This window comes from Anabrus simplex, chromosome 5 (genome assembly GCF_040414725.1).
Source record: "Anabrus simplex isolate iqAnaSimp1 chromosome 5, ASM4041472v1, whole genome shotgun sequence".
NCBI classification, from domain to species: domain Eukaryota; kingdom Metazoa; phylum Arthropoda; class Insecta; order Orthoptera; family Tettigoniidae; genus Anabrus; species Anabrus simplex.
Genome location: NC_090269.1, coordinates 9,791,157 through 9,812,866, shown reverse-complemented (window position 1 = coordinate 9,812,866; position 21,710 = coordinate 9,791,157). Strand labels below are relative to the sequence as shown.

The 21,710-nt window shown below is 38.9% G+C and overlaps 1 protein-coding gene across 2 annotated transcripts in view; it reads left to right on the top strand.

The window, feature by feature from the left end:
• LOC136873665 (tetratricopeptide repeat protein 37) overlaps positions 1 to 21,710 on the top strand; it is a 311,142-nt gene that overhangs the window by 47,656 nt on the left and 241,776 nt on the right. For both annotated transcript variants that reach the window (XM_067146760.2, XM_068228003.1), the window contains one exon: positions 21,207 to 21,399. In XM_067146760.2, coding sequence (XP_067002861.1) covers positions 21,207 to 21,399 — 193 coding nt within the window. The remainder of the gene's footprint in view (positions 1 to 21,206; positions 21,400 to 21,710) is intronic.

Genomic DNA, 21,710 nt, shown 5'->3' with positions numbered 1-21,710 from the left:
CTTTACTTGCGAGTAGTACCATAGGTACACAGTAGGTTTGTGATTAGTAGCAGCAGAGAGCGCGGGATTCCAATACCTGTGATTAGCACCACTGTATGCGGAACATCGCGGACTTACGTTGCCTGTGATTAGTACCACTATATGAACGACACCATTGGTCTGCGTTGCCTGTGATTTATGTGCACTATGTGGGGAACACCATGGGATATTTCGAGTCCCTATGATTAGTACACCTATGTGAGGAGCACCATGGGTTTGCGATGCCTATGAGTGGTGTTGTTATGTGAGAAACACCATAGGTCTGCGTTATCTGTGCGACGTGCAATACTTGTAATACCGCAATGTTTGGAACACCGTGAGTTTACGCTACTTGTGATTAGTACCACAACTTCAGAAATACCATGCTTCTACTTTACTAGTGATGAGTACCATTATGAGGGACCGTTAACCTGGATTTTGAACCCCTGTAGACAATAAGCATCATCGAGTCAGGATTGTGCTTTGGAAGCAGTCCTTTGGTCGGTAATATAGTTTCTGGGCAGGTGAGGCTTTCCGGGTCGGATCCACTGATTGTTTTAAATTCATATTCATCCATTCATTCTTCATCACGTTTTGAATTCTGGTCAGTGGATGAATTTTGGACTTTTAAATTGTCATTGCATCTCGTGTCATTTTGTATCATTAGGGGCCGATGACTTGATGTTAGGCTCCTTTAAACAACAAGCATCATCATCATCATCGCGACACTATCCAGTTCTCAAATGTTTATATAGACCAGAGTTGCTCAGCTGGGCACGCGTTCAGGCTTGCCCAGTGCAGCCGGGCTGACGTGATGTAAATGTGGGCACCTTACCAAAGAAACATACTGTACATCACAGTGAAGCGAGAGAGAGAGAGAACACACTTTGCAGGGAAGCGAGGGAGCATTGATGTTCGACAGTGATTGAGAAGCTCTCTTCCACTATTCAAGATATTCAGGTTTGATTTATACTGCGTTCGGTATAAACAGTGCGTTTGATTTTCATATATTTGTTCATTCAAAGAAAACTGATACGTTATAATTTTTGTGTTACAATCTACAAATGTACAGGGCTTAAATGTACAAGCTATGATTTACAATTCATCGGATGGGAATGACAGTATTTCCATTTTTTTAATGTAAAATTCCTTGTTATTCATTAAGCTAAAAGTAATATAATTACATAATTCAACAAGTTTGATGCTTGGTTTTGGACAGTGTTGTGTTGTGTGACTTTCCCTTTTCACTGAATTTCTGAAAATAGTATTTAAAATTTAACAGGCGTCCAGTGATGATCTAGCCTCTAAATGGCGAGAGGGAGTTTCATCATGAGTGAGGCCATACATATTTACTATCCAAGATTAAAGTATAATAATGTAAATATAGTATGCCTCCAAATAAATAACCTCACTAATTTTATTCCCGGTGAGCATGATTGGATTGTTGGTGAGTTTATCAGATAATTTAAATCCAAACAACCACGAGCCACAGCTTATCCACCTTAACTCCATATTATATTAGAACTGTTTCTAAAAGCACCTCTTAAAGTGTAATAGTGCAAATTGTAATTCATTACGTACATTGTATAAATATTTGAGGATGTAGGCCTAGCTCTTTATTGTATCCGTTCAAAATACATGAACTGCAGTGAACCTAAATAACTTATTTTTTACAATGTAAATTGAAAATGACTTGGATTTCTGCCCTCTTTCTTTCATTATTTTCTGCCTCCATTTCAAACCCAGGTATCACCGCATTGGTCGAGAGTGATTTCGTAATCATTTTCTTGATCTTGACAGTCTAGTCCGCAATCATAAAATACTATCATCTTCCAAGGTCTTGACTTCATAAATAAAAATAATTCCTCTCCTTGAAATTTGTTTGTGTTGAAATTACGTAATGAAAATCATCTTGACCTCACATAAATTACAATTCATATCTCTTATGCCTCTTAATGGAGGATTACAATTCAAGAATTCTCTATGTTGACATGAAAAATAATAAATAAAACAATTAACGTGTTTGAAAGTAATAAAATTATGCCATAAGAATAAAATAAAACTCTTCAGGATCACTAACAATGTTCAAGAGAGAATATTTCATTCATCTTAAATGTACGCGATTAAATTATTTGACTAAACATTCACAGAATAAGATCAGTTTCACTTTTGTAGCTTTCAGTAGCTACCTATCATAATATAAAAATATTATTGATCATGAATAGTTATATTTGAAATACTTTCCTAAGAAATAGGTAAAATTGTCCTAAATAGTTTCAGCAAATTTGTTGACAGATTGTATTTAAGTCATATCACTTCATGAATGGTTATATTTGAAATACTTTCCTAAGAAATAGGTAAAATTGTCCTAAATAGTTTCAGCAAATTTGTTGACAGATTGTATTTAAGTCATATCACTTCATAAAATTCAGTCGTATGATTATAGGTCAACAAAGAATACCATAGATGAACTTCCTAATTTTTTAGTAGTGATAGGTTAACATAATGAGGACACTAAGATCGTATCTGCCATCAATGATCTGCTATTTCAGCTTTAATAATCTTAAACATAAAATATAGTATGAAATTCTGTTTGAAGTTGCCATCAGATTCTTAATTATAGGTTACTTGAAATTATTTTGATGACCGTAATCTATTATTAACGTATAAGTCCATTATCAAGTTGCCATAAACTCATAGGTTATTCCATATTTCACATCATTACTAGCATCTATTATAACCTTGATTCATATTTGCTTTACTTACTCTTTCATTAATTAACCTTACATAAAAATCTTTCCTTATACGTCGTCATATTTATCATAATTCCTCAACTACAAGATAATAATATTCCTTAATCTTACATTCCTTACCTCATATTTTCATCATATCTTTATATCGCCACATATGCAAATATTATTTAATCAATTCAGTGTAACGCTCAACTCGATTAACTTCTCAACTCAGTAAAATTAATATTTCATGGATCAACAACTAACATATTCCTAGCCATATGCATTTCACTTATCAAAACAGTAAGATATTTAACCTATATTGACTTACGTTTGGCAATAAATTGTCGATATTTATGACCTCGGTGACCTATAACTTGATATGAACCTATGTCATACTTTATATTCCTCAAAACACACTATCTTTGGTATTACTTCTTGAGAATAATGTGAAATACTGTTAGCATAACACTTCATTGACGTACGCATCTTTCCCTACACTTGGATGTGTTTAAATATATCGGAAGACTGCCTATAACCTTCCTTAAAACATTACTATTAATTCACTTGCGTTGAAAGCACTTCACAAAGATATAATGACCTGTTCCTTATAAACATCACAGTCAGCTACTCGCCACAAGACAGAAAATTCATAAAACTTGTCTTATTCTGCTTGTGTTTATGGGGTGGGATAGTTGCTGCTTCGTCCTTCCTTGGGAACGTTCATCTTTGGACTACGGCTCTGTCATCTCCGCATCTCAGAAATTGGACTTGTAATCACAGGAAGAGTCGGCTGGATTCCATCAGATGTCAATCCCATCTCTGATTTTGCAAGCCATCATGACTTTCTTAGACACAAGCATGAAAAATACATCCAAAGATATTGTTAATATCGTCTTCTTAGTTACAAAGCCTTCTTGTACTACGTTTTGAAAGGTATAATATGACATCAAAAGATCTGCTACAAAGATTTCGATGTTATTAATGGTAGCTTAAAATTGTCTTATTTATCGTTAATACGCTTTAAATCTTAGAGTTTTCTTAAAGTGTTTCCTGAAGAAACTTTTGTATTTCTTCAGTCCAATCCTAGTATACACTCAGCTGTATCTTATCTCCTTCTGTATATTTCGCTTGAGATCTCGTATATTTGAGATGCACAGTGTTAGGATTCCGTAATATGTTTGGTTTTATCAATGAATTTTGGAATTTTCCCCTTAAAATTTGTTATTTTCTTCACGTAATTTGTCTCTCATACTTCACCGTGGCTTAATTGAATTCAGTGCTCGATTGTTCTCTCTGTTGATTTTAACAATTTGAAATTAACACATTCATCTCGGTCACGGCCACTTTGATTCCATTTGTCCGTATCTTTTAACTCATATTTTCTGCCGTTTGATATACAAAAATTGTAGCGTTATTCATGGCAAATGTTGACTTTAACATTCCGTTTTAGGTAGTCAGGGCAGTGAAATGTTACAGTATCCATTAGAAGACATGAGCAATAATCTGAAAAAATTCCATAGTTAAATCTATTGTTAAGGACATCAGGAACATCCTCTTGCCTATCAAAAGCTAACAGAGTCTGAATGCATGAGAGGTTATCCCTACAATATTGAATTCTAGTGTGTATATGCATAAACTGCAAGTTGGTGCTCAAGATACGATTTAACCTAAAGACATCTTTTAAAAAACGAAATATGTAATAGTACTAAATATTGTCCTTACAATCTTATGTGTATCTTTCAGGGAACTGAGGATATAATACCAATATAAATGGTCCGTTATTGGACATTATAAATTTTCCAGCTAACTCATTCTTGGTTGCCAGCGTTTCGCCCTCGTGTGCTAGGGTGGGCTCATCACTTGGTACCTAGCACACCTACCAATACGCTGGCTAGTGGATACCGTGGAGGCCACTGTGTAGGCTAACTGGAGCCACCGGCAGTGCCAATGCACTAAGAGACTTTGTCTCATTATCAAAAATTGATGCCTGCTTGGCCATCAGATGATATAGATGTTGATTCCCATAGGGAATCTGAAACATTTGTCCTGAATGAGTAAATTTATAATACCAATATAAACGGTCCGTTATTGGACATTATAAATTTTCCAGCTAACTCATTCTTGGTTGCCAGCGTTTCGCCCTCGTGTGCTAGGGTGGGCTCATCAGTTGGTACCTAGCACACCTACCAATACGCTGGCTAGTGCATACCGTGGAGGCCACTGCGTAGGCTAACTGGAGCCACCGGCAGTGCCAATGTACTAAGAGACTTTGGTAGGTGTGCTAGTTACCAACTGATGAGCCCACCCTGGCACACGAGGGCGAAACGCTGGCAACCAAGAATGAGTTAGCTGGAAAATTTATAATGTCCAATAACGGACCATTTATATTGGTATTATAAATTTACTCATTCAGGACAAATGTTTCAGATTCCCTATGGGAATCAACATCTATATCATCTGATGGCCAAGCAGGCATCAATTTTTGATAATGAGACAAAGTCTCTTAGTGCATTGGCACTGCCGGTGGCTCCAGTTAGCCTACGCAGTGGCCTCCACGGTATGCACTAGCCAGCATATTGGTAGGTGTGCTAGGTACCAACTGATGAGCCCACCCTAGCACACGAGGGCGAAACGCTGGCAACCAAGAATGAGTTAGCTGGAAAATTTATAATGTCCAATAACGGACCATTTATATTGGTATTATAAATTTACTCATTCAGGACAAATGTTTCAGATTCCCTATGGGAATCAACATCTATATCAACTGAGGATATGTCGATAAGAGATGAAATATGTATTGCCAGCAATACATAATGCAATGTATGAGATAAAGTGTCGAACAGGTGGACCCTTTCGTTTGAGAATAGGAAATGCACTACAGAGAGACTGGTTGAAAGCCAAGGTGTGTTTGTGCTCGATGCTGATTTCTCGGCGTGGGTCTCAAGCTGGTCTTGAGTTGTCTGCCAATTTTGCAGCACCACCTCGCAAAACCTATTTGAATTGATTGGAGCAAAAGAGCATTATATCAAAATATGCCATTTTAAATTTTTTGCTTAATTCAAGATTTAAGACAGACGCATTGAACGGTGGAGAAAATAATTATTGTACTAGAAATCATTGTTTATAACTTTGCATGCAGTGGAGGAAAGCATTAATTCATTGACAACTTACCTTTCAGTGTCGTATTTCTTTTCATCTTTCTTCCAGTGCGGCAGCGCTAAGTTGTTCCCGTGCTCTTCACGACTTTTCTTCTCTGAGATAAGCACATTACACTGTAACGAAAACAAGAACTATGCTTCCTTTGTTTTTCTTATGAAGACTTTCTGGATCTTCCCTGCATCTTTCAAACATTTCAGATATTTCAGTGACAAACGAGGAGTAGTAGAAGCTTTAATTTTCATAGATTCTCCTGTGAAACGTACATTCCTTATAGGGAAACCTCAATTAATAGCCTTGCTTGAAGTGCCATTTGACAAGGCCTACAGTGGAAAAGTGCCAATACAGACTTTAAAAAAATACAGGACATTAAGAAACTAGTTAAATACGTAGAACCCCGGGCACTGAGTTTTCATGGCGAAAAAATGGCGACAGAGTGTGCTGAAAATCAGGGCATTTAAAAAGGGCCAGGTACTCTTGAATTACCTTTCAAACAGCCATGTTTTATTGTTTTTTCTTGTAATTTTTTTCAGTAGTAATTCTTTCGCTTAGTAAAGCAGTATTAATTTTTATTGTTAGGTGTCATAAGACGACTTAAATTTTGAAGTAATGATGGTAAGTAGAATATGTCGATCTGAAAAAATTTGCACCCATCAGAAACATTACTATTTGGCTAGGTAGAGAGTTCAGGTCCATAATTGTTTTGAATCCAAAAACAAAATAAATTTACTTCAAAATCGGTAAATTGGTGTAATTTTAGCTTATTTTCCTTACGAAAATTGAAGTTCGGAGCTGAAAGGATGGTCATTTTTATAAAATATCTATTTAAAATAACTGTGTACAGTAGTCAGATATTTCTTACATGTACTGGCCTTCATTTTGAAACTATAACGTTTTTCCTCTCCTGAAAAGTTGCTAAAGTGACATAATGCCTTTCATCTCCAACAGATTCATTTGAATTCGCCCGCGAAGTGATCTGATTGGCTAACTTCAGTGGCTGATAAAATGACAATGGCGCAAGATATCTAATTATTCTTTTCAGGTTATTTATCAGTATGAACACCCCTCTAATGCTCATATACCCAGTTCATGTTGTTTCTGACCCTGTATATGACAACCTTTCTCATTACCCGTCCAAACTGCCTTAGCCTTGCCTCAATCAATCAATCAGTCAACCAATCAATCAATCAATCAATCAATCATTCGCTACTGATCTGCATTTAGGGCAGTCGCCCAGGTGGCAGATTCCTTATCTGTTGTTTTCCTAGCCTTTTCTTAAATGATTGCAAACAAATTGGAAATTTATTGAACATCTCCCTTGGTAAGTTATTCCAATCCCTAACTCCCCTTCCTATAAATGAGTATTTGCCCTAATTTGTCCTCTTGAATTCCAGCTTTATCTTCATATTGTGATCTTTCCTACTTTCAAAAGATACCACTCAAACTTAGTTGTCTATTGATGTCATTCCATGCCATCTCCCCACTGCAAGCTCAGAATATACCACTTATTAGAAATTTATTGTAACAATTTCTAATTCTGAATTCCAATACGGCTTCATAATGAGATTTATAACTTGTAATATACCACTTAATCAAGCAGCTCGTCTCCTTTCTCCCAAGTCTTCCCAGCCCAAAATTTGCAACATTTTTGTAATGCTACTCTTTTGTCGTAAATCACTCAGAACAAATCAAGCTGTTTTTCTTTGGATTTTTTCCAGTTGTAGAATCAAGTAATCCTGGTGAGGGTCCCATATACTGGAACCATACTCTATTTGGAGTCTTACCACAGACTTGTATGTCCTCTCCTTTACATCCTTACTACAACCCCTAAATACCCTCATAACCATGTGCAGAGATCTGTATGCTTTATTTACAATCATATTTATGTGATTACCCCAATGAAGATCTTTCCTTATATTAACAGCTAGGTACTTACAATGATCCCCAAAAGGAACTTTCAGCCCATCAATGCACTAATTAAAACTGAGAGGACTTTTCCCATTTGTGAAACTCACAGCCTGACTTTTAACCCCATTTTATCAATATACCATTGCCTACTGTCCATTGCCCCTAGAACTCTAGGTAGTATTATTGGACATTTATGTTTTCTTATAAATCAGTAAATTTCCAAATTGTATGCAGTCATTTAAGAAAAGTCTAGGAAAACAAATAGGGAATCTGCCACCTATTGACTGCCATAAATGCAGATCAATGTTAACTGATTGATTTTTAAAATCAATAGTGTTACATGTGCAGTTACAATTAAAGCATATTTTCTTTTTCTGTGGGATTGTAAATCTGTTTCAGTAATTCCAGGTAAGTAGATTTGTGAACATGTGTTGCGCATCCGAGATGAACAGATAAAGACGCTACTTTCCAGGAGTGACATATCTTTGGATATCCTTCTGTTATGAATGATGTGAGCGGTAGCCATTTGTAAATAATGTAGTTAAATGAATAAGCAGTGTCCAACGTAAGGTATACCATAACTTACTCCCCATCTATTCACAACATTTATTTTGGTGCTGTGACAAGGGAACCTTTCAGTTCAGTATACGGACCACATACGAGGAGACAGGTTTTGTGCAGTATTACACGACAACACAGTGTGTGAAGTTTAGTGAATTTAAGTACCCTTGGAAATTATCACTAGATCTCATGACATTGACGGAAATTACCAACGGATGAGTATACAATTTACACTGCAAGTACGGAAGGTTGGCACGAAAATATTTAAGTTTTTGCATGACTGATAGAAATTGTTTCTTAACCTATCGTCATAACGGATAGTCATTTCACATGTCATTTGTTATCAAATCAGTACCATACTAGGCACTTCCACCTGCATGCTTGTGACACGTGCTGCCAGCAATAACTCAACTACATGACGAGACTAAGTTTGGACTTCAAGAGGACGCATTCTGCTGGCCACTAGGGGTGTACTACTCACGTAAACGACAGAACCCGCGGCCGAGCAGCTGTTATTCAGGATTTATTACACGGCCATTATGGCAACTACAGAAGATAACGCTGATAGACTTGCTGACTCGATCGCGACAGTTCACAACCTGAAAAGAAAGAGGACAAGAGAAAGGAATTATATTACACGGTTCATAGCGGCTATTGACAGCTTTATGAAAGACACATTCATAAATGTTCACCAGTAATACCGAGACCAAGCTCGATAGCTGCATTCGCTTAAGTGCGGCCAGTATCCAGTAATCGGGAGATAGTGGGTTCGAGCCCCACTGTCGGCAGCCCTGAAGATGGTTTTCCGTGGTTTCCCATTTTAACACCAGGCAAATGCCAGGGCTATACCTTAATTAAGGCCACGACCGCTTCCTTCCACTTTCTAGGCATTTCCTATCCCATCGTCGCCATAAGACATGTCAGTGTGACGTAAAGCAGATAGTAAAAAAAAAAAAAAAAAAAAAAAAAAAAAAAAAAATTATCATTTAACGCAGCTGGATGACTCAATTCATGATCTTCTGTCAGATTCAGAGTTTAATTCTGACGTACCTACCTGCAATTACTATTGTTACCGGGGTTTGTGGACCAGCAGAGGTGAAAGAATGTGCCGGGGTGAATGGGTCTAACTACAAAATCAAAGTTAATTTAAAACTTTAACAAAGGTTATATTTTTTTTTTTCTTTCTTGAATTTTCAACAATCAACAACAAAACTTTAACAACTTTTCACTAGGTGAGATAACAATAACATACCAGGTATCATGACAAAGTTTATACAAGGCAAGTACATCCAAAATTTAGTGACTGTTTAGTAATCCGGGCTTCCAGCCCCTCGCTTTACATTTCCTGAGCTCTCAGCTCGGCCTTACAAAAGATTACTATTTTACACAAGGGCAGAAAACCCCTAGTCCCTGGAACACTTGCTCCCAACTTCAAATATCAAGCCTCCCAGAGGCACAGTTACCACACTTGAAAAGAGCTGACACTCTCTCAGTTTTTCAAGCCTATTCAAGGCAATATCAGACTTTACAATTACTTGCCCTCAAGGTACAGCTTACAGAAATGAAACGGGGGTATCTAGTACCCAACCTACTGGGCCTTAGCAGAAAAAGAACAGGTTAAGTAAATGGCCCGAAACACCAAATTGAATGGAGGCGCGTACTTGCACTCCTAAATATGCATTCTTAAAACCTAAAAGACACTAGGCCGATGAAACGGGCTATTCCCAAACTATGGAGGTGACTCGTATAAGAATAATTTAAGACATTACGGAAAGGAAGAAAACCAGTTACCAAAACGTAGTCACCTCAAACCAATATGAAGGGAAGTTTGAGAGGGTAAATCACTCTCTATCCCCGAATTACGGTTACAGATTTTATGAAATTTTCACCTTAGCCGGCAGAACTTACATTTAGAGAAGTTGGTTACATATTAAAGTTTCGGACCTATCCCTCGGGTTAAACTGCGGAGCTAGCAAGAAATAAAGATGTTAAACTCCAGCACATTTCCTCATCGGCAGACAACTCACTGCGCTACCCTACTGGAGCCTGAATTCTTTATTGGGAGAGCTAGCCTGGGGTTCCGGTCTAGAGGCAGATTCTAACTGGCCTCGGAATCTGCCTTCACTTTTATCACTTCTCGAAACGAAGAGCATTGCCCAACAGGTCCTCCACGTGGATTTGCCGTTGTGCATGATTAACTGTAGAGAACTTAAGTTCTTATGTATGCCTTTTGCGTGTCACTGGTTACTTCGCCTGGCACGTGTTATTTTGTCACAAAGACCATGAAACTGGAGAACTCACTACTAAGGAACTTACTGTCACACGCAGCTACTGGATACAGGCCACCCAAATAGACTGCTTTTCTGCTGAACTGAAAGCGGTGCAAACCAATGCTTCTCTTCCAGAAGGATCCAAACTATGTTGTTACAATCCCTTTCTGGAAAATGGAATCCTGCGGCTTGGTGGGAAAGGATGATTGGCTCCACCAAGCGATGTGTGTGGAAGACTCTGGGACGATCTTCAGTAGATCAAGACAGTTTGCAAGTAAGTAAAACCGAGGGTCATAACATTTTCCCTTCCTATGGCAGTTCGAGAAAGCGGAGTAGATAAGTCTTCTGATTCTCATCACAAATTGCCCTGTGGTGTGATTTTTCACATTTGGCACACTGTGCTCTACCTTTATTGCTGCACTTTGAAATTGTGTGCTCACGATTTAAAGAAAACAAAACAATGGTTATTTGATTTCAGTTTCTGTATACGATCATGTGTGGTAGTTATTGTTTTGCAGTCTTGACCCAAATTACCCCATTGTTCATAGAAGACACAGAATGGATCATTGGATTGTTTAGTGCTTTTTGTGGGCCCTTTGTTCTAGAATAAACTTGAAATGTGGCTGTAGTTGGTAAAACTCTTCTGGAGTTTAGGGACTCTCCTTGAATCGTTTGTGTAAGAAGATCGCCTTCCACTTAAGAAAAATTGGCTAGAACTCCTCTTGAAAAGGAAAGCAACATTACCTATGAAGATCAGTTCAGTTCAGATGGATGGCAATTTCATTATTAAACTTAACCTAACCTTGTCTTGTCACCCCCTGTGGATGGGGGACGCAGACGAAGAATACACCCACCGTATCCCCTGCCTCTCGTAATAGGTGACTAAAAGGGTAACACCCCCTGGGGGTGGTTGATGCAGATGCCTGTTGTAAGGGGCGACTAGAAAGGACGACCCAGGCACGGACATGGATTGCGGTTTGGTGTTTTGTGTTGGACCCTCTGTGGATGGGAGAGGCTGAATACATTCACAGGTAATCCCTGCCTGTCATAGAAGGTGAAAAAAGGGTCTTGTGGCCATCGGTCCCCTCTTTATTTTCTTTTAAAAAAAATGTTAGGGTTAATTGTAGTAAGAATAAATTGACAGGAGGGTCCACCTTTTCAACACAAAATATCAAGTAAATGATATTACATAAGTCTTGGAACTAGTTTCAGCCACTTTGTGGTCACCTTCAGCCATATAAATATAACAGATTATGTGATAACTAAAACATATGTATAATGAAGACAATTTTGTAGAAATAATTATAACATTAAATTACATATAATAACAACATTATGGTTATGATCGTCTTGTCATGATATGATGTCTTAAAGTTCACTTAGAACCTCGGGCAAAGAAGTAAATCTCTAATGTCTGATGTAGAACAATCTGGAAGAAGCAGGCAGGCCATGTAACAAAGGAGTGGGCAGGGAACAAGCACTGACCTGCTGTAGGAAGCAGGCAATGTTAGTTGCAGACCGATTCAAAATTCTTGATGTGCATGCTGCTCGGGGATTCTTACGTGTACGATTATGCCCGCAAGCCCGCTTGTGACTGGCCAGGAATCTTGCAGGTGGGAGCGCCATGTACTCGTGCAGTAGTATCCGCCTGTGAACACAGTTTCCCGCACAGCCGAAAGCCAGGAGGACATATTATTATTAATTATTGTTTTTTAGTTTTTCTCTATATTTATTACTCTGTACACGTTATGGGGTACATGCTATTGCAGGTGATTGGAGGAAGGGAGTCCTAGTGCTCATTGCCTCAGTCATTCCGTATTAGGCATCGTCCAACATCGGACCCTGGGCAAAACATGCTACAACCAGCTGCGTATTGCCTTGGCTGCTTGGTTCAGTTACAGAGGCCCCTGATCGGAGTGGGTGACATTTGGGGAGGATGATTTCGGGCGTGGTTTCGAAACTTCTTCAGCCTGCCCAAGGTGGTCCCCCACCGAAGTCTTTTACTTTTGTTTGCTTGAAGGGTTCAACCCCCTGGGAACAAGCGCGGTGTGAAGGAATGGGATCCAGCTTCCCTAGGTTTCTGGTTGCTACCAGAACTAATGGGAGTGATTTCAAGCTGGTAAAGTCTATTTTGTTTAGTAGGCACATAGAAGGTGTCTGCAGCGAACTGGAAGATCTGAAAAAAATGTGGAACGGTAGTTTGTTGCCAAAGACGTGCACTTGCCCACTGCCGTGCAAGCTGATCGGTTGCTCAAGTGCAACCACTTTGGCGATATTCCCATCAAAGTGGAGGAGCACAAGACCTTGAATCTGGTTCGTGGAGTTATCTTCCATCGAGATCTTATCTGGAACACTGACAATGAGTTGATGGAAGACATGAAGCACCGTGGCATGACACACGTCTGGCGCATTATATGCAAAGTCAACAGAGAAGACGTTGCCACGGGTGCGTTCATTGTCTCCTTCAAATTTTCAGTGATACCAGAAGAAGTCAAGTTAACAACCTATCGCTGCGATGTGAGGCCGTACATCCCGCCTCCCATACACTGCTATCAATGTCAGAGATTCAGGCATATGGTATCTCGTTGCTCAAATCCATCTCTGTGTGCTACATATGACAGAGGAGCTCACAGCGCGGAAGAGTCCACAACTCCTTACAAGTGCACTAAGTGCTCTGGTCTTCACTCACCCGAGATCGGAACTGTCCGATATATCTCGTTGAGAAGAAGATCCAGGAGATCAAGACCCTGGATGGTCTTTCCTACCAGGAAGCGCGCCGTAAGTTCAATTCTATGAATGCTCCCGACAAGACGCTAGACTACATGAAGATAGCACAGTCTTCCAGATTCGTCATTTACGTCTTCTCAACCTGTTACAATTGCTGCGCCCAAGGTAGCTGTTGATCCTGAGAGCAAAACGGCAAAGAGTAAAAGCTTGTGAGCTTGCATCTGAGAGATAGTGGGTTCAAATCCCACTGTCGGCAGCCCTGAAGATGGTTTTCCATGGTTTCCGATTTTCACACCAGGCAAATGCCGGGGCTGTACCTTAATTAAGGCCATGGCCGCTTCCTTTCCATTCCTAGGCCTTTCCTGTCCCGTCGTCACCATAAGACCTATCTGTGTCAGTGCGACGTTAAACAAATGGAAAAAAAAAAAATAGTCCACACTATGTCACTGTTACAGTGAAATTGTAACAGTTAAGATAGGCATCTTGCTGCACTGCACTAGCTAATTAGTGAGCATTCTTTTTAAATGACAAAGTAATTTAGTGAGTTTTCGACAAGTATAGTCTGAATTCAGGAAACTAATCTCAGACATGGTCATAATACGGTCTTGAGGAATTTCAGACTGTACTCGACAGAACATTATGCTAACCGGTCTTCTGGTGGTGTTGGCATTTTTGTCCGTTCTGATACCTATAGCGAAGAGGTTCCACTAAGAACCCCGGTGGAGGCTGTAGCAGTTCGCGTTCCACTGCCTGTCAAAGCAACATTGTGTAATGTTTATTTTCCACCAGGCCAGCCTCGTAATATAAATGGTGTAAATGATTTTATAGATCAGCTTCCACCTCCCTTCCTCCTATTGGGTGATTTTAATGCCCATTACCCTATATGGGGCTCTGAAACGCCTTGCCCCAGGGGAAAGGATTTGGAAACATTAGTAAGAGAGCTGGATTTATGTATTTCAGAATACAGGTCAACCAACTCATTTCAGTGTACGTTACGGCACATACTCTCGCATAGACATCAGTCTATGCAGCTGAATGCTGTTTCCCCTGTTTCGGTGGAATAAGCACAATGATCTCTGTGACAGTGACCATTTTCCCATTGTTCTTACTTTGTTGAAACAGAAATCCGTCGAGGCTCCCCCTCGAGGGATTGTTAAACATGCGGATTGGCCAAAGTTCACATCGCTAGCTGTCTTTAACGACGGGACCAGGCAGAGTGTAGACGGCGATACCAATTACATAACACAAATTATTCTTGCTGCTGCTGAGGAGTCTATTCCATCCTTTTCAGGGAGCCCTCGCCGAAAACTCGTTCCTTGGTGGAACAAAGAAATTGCAACAGCTATCAAAGAATGCCATCACACTCATAAACGCTATCATAGGTAGCCTACTGTGGACAATTTGGTAACATTTAAGAAACTCCGTGCTAAGGCACGAGTTCTTATTCAACAGAGTAAAAAGCTTCATGGGAGAGATGTGTCGTCCATGACGTCACATACTCGGTCATCTCAAGTGTGGATTAAACTTCAACGTATTTCAGGTATCCAAGGATCATCTTCTGTACCGGAATCTCCATTGCAGGCAGTATTGTCACTGAAGCGTATTTGAATGCTAACCATCTAACCAGTCATTTCGTGGATGTGTCTGGCTCCAGGAATTACCATTGTGATTTCCTCGCTCTGAAGCTGGAAGCAGAACGTCATCTCATTAGTTTTGCTACTCAAGCTTCAGAGAACTATAACGTGCACTTTACAGAGTAGGAACTCCGCATCGCCTTGGCGCTTCGCAAGGACACGTCATCTGGAGAAGACAGTGTCCATAACCAGATGTTGAAACAGCTTAGTGAGGATAGTCTGTTATATCTCCTTCGTGTGTTCAACTGAATCTGAATAGAGGGTGAGTTTCCATCTCAGTGGCGAGAGGGAATAGTAATTTCTGTCCTCAAGCCTAACAAAAATGCTAAGTATGTAGGAAGTTACAGACCTGTTCGTCTTACTAACTGGTTGTGTAAGCTATTTGGGAGGATGGTAAATCGCCGACTTGTGTGATGTCTGAAGAAACAAGGACTTTTGTCCAAGTACCAATTTGGTTTCCGAGCTGCTCGCTCGACCACTGACCACTTGGTATGCCTGGAGAGTTCTGTTCAGGATGCATTTCTCCGCAAACAGCATTTGGTGGCTGTTTTCTTCGACTTAAAAAAGGCCCATGACACCACATGGTGATATGGTATTCTTTCAGTCCTGCATCATTGGAGATTCCGAGGTAACTTGCCAGTATTTATTGCAAATTTTTTGTCCCTCCATCTATTCCATGTCCAAGTAGGGAGCTCATATTCACAATACCACGTTCAAGACAATGGAGTCCCTCAGGGATCGGATCCTAGTGTCACTCTGTTCGCAATTGCCATAAACGGTATTGTTGCTGCTGCTGGTTCAGCAGTAATACCGTCGCTATATGTCGATGATTTTCCTTTGCACTATAGCTTGCATAATATGGCAGTCGCAGACCGACAATTACGGCAAGCTATTAGGAGAACGGAGCAGTGAACTTTAGAACATGGTTTTCGGTTTTCAACCGCAAAGACTGACGCAAGTGCGTTAACAGGTATAACTTGAGAATGGTATTCTCTCACCCATGGGTAACTAACGCAGATGTTGACCATGAATTATTATTATTATTGTACCAGGCGGTACACCCCTACGCGCACCTTTAAATCTTGCACCAATAAATCTTCCTCTACAGGAGAAACTCTGACCTTAAAATTCACTGTGTGAATTTCGACTTGTTTTTGTTTACTATTTATCAAGAAGTGTGGACATTCTCTCATAGATGTCTCTACTAAAAAAATTATGATCATGCACCCTGGTGCGAAGTGAAGGAACTTTATTTGAAGAAATTTTGTACTCATAAGTTTTTCTTTACTAAATTTCGTTCTTTCATTTGTGGGTTGGCAATATTAATCTTTTCTTTCTGCCAGTTTTGAAGTTAGCCAATCAATTATTTCTGTAATTAATTTTCAGCCAATCCCGTATGTCTTCTTCGATTTTGTGTGTAACTGTGTACTGTAGCCAATAAAAGCCTGTGGGTGTGTGTTAATTATTCATGAAAGGTCTTGAAACTTCCCCGAGGGTATAAAAACTGCTGATTTTCCTGTCTCTTGGCCACTTGTTTAACATCTAACCCTGTGTATGGAAGTGTAGCAGGAGGCGAGAGGTGCCTCGTTCATCAGGCAGCAGCTCTTCAGCAAGGTAATGGCCACTTAACATCTTTATATCTTACTAGCTCAGCAGTTTAACCCACGGGGGAGGTCCAAAACCTTTATCATGTAACCTTTCTCTATAAATATGTAAATTTCTTCCAGTTTATGTAAAACTTAAGTACATTTGTAACTGTAAATCGGGGATAGAGAGTGCTTTAACCTCTCGAGCTCCCCTTCATTTTGATTTGAGGTGACTACGTTTTGGTAGCTGAATTTCTTTTCTTCCGTAATGTTCATATTTCTTTCTTATATGAGTCTCCTCCATAGTTTGGGAATCGCCCCTGTTTCATCGGTCTAGTGCCTTTTAGGTTTTGAGAAGTTTCATGTAGGAGTGCAAATTCACGCCTCCATTCCTTTTGTATGTCAGGCCATTTACTTAACGTGTTCTTTTTCTGCTAAGGCCCAGTAGGTTGGGTGCAAGATACCCCCATTTAATTTTGTAAGTTGTGCCTTGATGGCAAGGAATTATAAAATTTGATGTTGCCTTGAATAGGCTTGATTAACTGAGAGCCTGTTAGCTCTTTTCAAAATTAGATTACTGAGTGCCTTTTGAAGGCTTGATATTGTGATTTGGGAGCAAGTGCTCCAGGAATTAGGGGATTTCTGCCCTTTGAACAAATTTGTGCCTTGGTAAAGTTGGGCTAGTAGCTCAAGGATTGTAAAACTTGGAGCTTGAAGCGCAGATTGTTAAATTGTTTCTAAATTTTGGATTTTCTTGTTTTGGTTAAAGCCTTGTCATTTTACCTAACATTTCATTGTTATAAAATTTGCTAAAGTTGAATTTAAAAAAAGGAAATATAACCTTCATTTTTAATTTTAAATTTTTCTTTTTTTGGCATTTGTAGTTAGACCCATTCACCCCTGCACCTTCTTTCACCTCTGCTGTTCCACAGAAACCTCGGAACTATTATTATTATTGTACCGATCGGTACACCTCTACGCCGCACATTTGAATTTTCCGCCTTAAAGTACTCCTCTACAGGAGAAACTCTGAACTTTAACAACTGAATCAATTTATAAGTTTCTCAGAAGATGTCACTACCGGAAATTTTGTGATTGCGAAGTTGTCAGTACTCTGTGGATTTCAACGTATTTTGTTTTTCATTTTCAAGAAGTGTGGACATTCTCTCATTGATGTCTCTACTGTAAAACTGGGATCATGCACCCTGGTGCGAAGTGAATGAACTTTCTTGAAGAAATTTTGTATTCAGAAGTTTTTGTCTTTACTAAATTTAGTTCTTTCATTTGTGGGATGGCAATATTAATCTTTCTTTCTGCCAGTTTTGAACTTAGCCAATCAGTAATTTCTGCAATTAATTTCCAACCAATCCTAGGTTTCTTCTTCTATTTTGATGTGTAACTTTTAGCCAGCCAATAAAGTTGAGTGGGTGTGTCTTAATTATTCATGAAAGGTCTCGAATCTTTCCTGAGTGTATTAAAACTGCTGATTTTCATGGCTCCTGGCCACTCGAACAACATCTAGCCTAGTGTATGGAAGTGTAGCAGGAGGCGGGGAGCGCCTCTTTCATCCAGCAGCTGCTCTTCACCAAGGTAAAGGCCACTTAACTTCTTTATTTCTCGCTAGCTCAGCAGTCTAAACCGCGGGGGAGGTCCGAAACCTTTACTATGTAACCTATCTTGTAACATGTAATTTGCCATTGCTTTTGTAAAAACTTCATCTGTCTTTAACTGTAAATTGGGGATAGAGAGTGCTTTACCCTCTTGAGCTCCCCTTCATTTTTTGTTTGAGGTGACTACATTTTGTAGCTGTTTCTTCCCTTCTGTAATGTCTTAACGTTTTCTGATACGAGTCACTTCCCTAGCTTGGGAATAGGCCCTTTGTCATCGGCCTAGTGCCTCTTAGGTTTTAAAATGTGTATTTAGGAGTGTTAATTCACGCCTCCTTTCCTTTCTTGCATTTAGGGCCATTTAAATTAACCTATTATTTTTCTTTTTCTTTTAAGACCCTGTAGGCTGGGTACGAGGTACCCCTGTTTAATTCTTGTAAGTTGTGCCTTGATGGCAAGTAATTGTAAAGTCTGGTATTACCCTTATAAGCTTGATAAAATTGAGAGTGGGTTAACTCTTTTATTTGTGGTAAAAGTGCCTCTAGGAGGCCTGACATGTTTTTTTGGAGCTTATGCTCCTTGAATGAAGGGGTTTTCTGCCCTTCGAACAAATGAGTGTACCTTGGTAAAGTTGGGCTAGTAGCTCAAGGATTGTGTAATTGGGGCTCAAAGCGCAGAACTTTTAAGGACCCGAAACTCGGGCTTTCGTTTGTAAAATTATACCTTGTACCTGATTAGTGGATAGTGGTTGAGTTGTTGTTATCTGTTTAAATTCTATGTAAAATTTGTTAAGTTTTTCTACTTATGAAAATATAACCTTTATTGAAATTTTAATTCATCTTTCGGCCTTGTAGTTAGACCCATTCCAGCCCGCACCTTCTTTCACCTCTGCCTTCCACGCGTAACTCCGTAACAGTTTATTATTATTATTATTATTATTATTATTATTATTATTATTATTATTATTATTATTATTATTATTATTATTAATACTTGTATGTATGGCTGTGAAGTGTTACATCCATTTAGTATTAGTATTATTTACATAGTTAAGTTATATGTACGGGCGAAATGGTCACGCTGGTTTTTTTTTTTTTTTTTTTGAGGGTATGTCATGAAAGAGGCTCTATATAGACACTTATATCAGTTAATGTAAATATCTGTAAATTAATATTATACGTTATTCTTACCTGTATACTGTATATAAATTGTGATCCGTAATTATGAAACACACTGTAACTTCCAGAATAGTAATAAGGCACTAGAACAATTGAGAATGTTCTGTACATTATAATCTGTGTATTTGGCACTCGAGAATATTCAAGAAGGTAAGTTTTGTGTGTGTTGTGGCCTCTATTAGCTGTGTTATTCAGTTGTTTTTAATAATGGCAGCCTTGTTGATATCCTCTAAGTGAAGTGTTTCTTGTGATACTGTGATTAAGGTTACATGTGTGTGTTAATTTGTAAATACGTGTAAATAAAATAATTGTACCAACTGACAGCATCTCGTGTGCGTCTTTGTGGATACGTTAAGACCTCTGTTGTGCATTTACATCGGAAGCGCTCTCTTCACTCGCATCCTGAGCTTTATTTAGCTTTATTTAGGAAATGTCACTCTTCCCGTAGTTGACACAGATTTCTTGGGTTCCTTTTCGATAGCAGATTATTGTGGGAGCCACATGTCAAGTGGCTGAAAGAAGAGATTGCCAAGATAAGCGCTGGAAAGACAGATCATAGGGAAGAGAGGACAAAGCCAAGGTTATGATGGATGGACTCTCTGAACAACAGCATAGGACAACTGAACCTGAACTGAAACACATCTCATTTTGTCAGCATCAAAGGTGTCACTAGGGTCATATTGAAATGTTCACTGTTTTACGACTCCTTGGCTGAATTCACAATTAAGTATTTAATTTATTTTCCACCTAGTCGATACAATGATTGCTTAAGGTAATTTTAATGGTCAAAAGTGGTACATGTTTCGTATATTATCAACATCTTCAGCCACATAACACTGTTTAGATGAAAAATATATAAAATTGACAAAGTAATGCTTTAGAGGAAGTGTCCTTAAAATTAACATAAGATTGACAAGATTAAAACAAACAAATAACTCAAGGAATTCCTTGACGACTGCTTTCTATTGTAGAAATAATTTATATATTTTCTCTTGAGTTATTTGTTTGTTTTAATCTTGTCAGTCTTATGTTAATTTTAAGGACACTTTCTCTAAAGCATTACTTTGTCAATTTTATATATTTTTCATCTAAACAGTGTTATGTGGCTGAAGATGTTGATAATATACGAAACATGTACCACTTTTGACCATTAAAAATTGCCTTAAGCAATCATTGTATCGACTAGGTGGAAAATAAATTAAATACTTAATTGTGAATCTATTGAAGTGCGATACGGACCATGAAGCTGATTTTATGTAATCCTTGGCTGAATGTTCGGCATATTAGCCTCAGATCAGACGGCCCCGAGTTCAATTCCCAGCCAGGCCAGAAATTTTAACTGTGCATGACTTAATTCCTCTGGCTTAGGGACGAGATGTTTTTGTCCTTCTAAATACTTCTCTTCATTTGTATGTGACGCACAACACTACCAGTCACTACAGACATGGGGTTGGCATTAGGGAGGACCAGATGCATCTCGAGTGCCAGTCTCAATAAAATTAGGAAAAAGGCCAGTAAGAAGAAGAAGGGGCAGGGGGAGACTGTTTTGCATTGCCATTACATCAGGAAGGTAGTTAGTTGAAGTACAGCCTGCACAAATTCCACTTTATACAGCTATCTGCGTTACATGAAAGAGAAACAGACCATAAAATTAACTCACATTTGACAAGATTCTACTTCGTACATGTTACAGTTCAGATGTAACGTAAAAATTAATTTTTCTCACACCAGTTTCATGTTAATTTATCATTTTTCTCTTATATTTGTTGATATTGTACTGCTTTCAGATGTGTTTATAATTATTTTGTATTTTATATCATTTACAGTGATTTAAACAAGTTCTCTGACCTCTGTAGTAAACTAGCAGTGACTGCTCAGAAAATAGAAGAGGAAGAAACATGCATAAATATTTTAGAACGTCAAGAACAAGTTTCTACTTTGGAGCAGCAGCGTGTTATATGGAGTACTGTGATGTCCATAGTCTCCTTGAAAGATTTGACCCCCAGACTCTCTGATGCTGTAAGTAGTCTTTTTTTTCCTCTTTAAAAATTTAACGCGCGAGAGGTTGCACCCGCAGCAATTTGCCGCAATTTTAAATATTTGTTCATTTCGTTGCTAGCCGTTGTAGGGCTTAGGGCACTCGTTTCATCCCTCCCTTCCCTCTCTCTCGACTGACATATCAGGCCTAGGTTTGCGTTGCCTGTAAATGATGCCAAAATGTGAGAAACACCATAAGTCTGTGTTACATGTGCGCATGTGATGAGTAGTACCATAACATGTGGAATGCCATGAGTCTACGCTACTTTTGAATAGTATCGCAACATGACAAA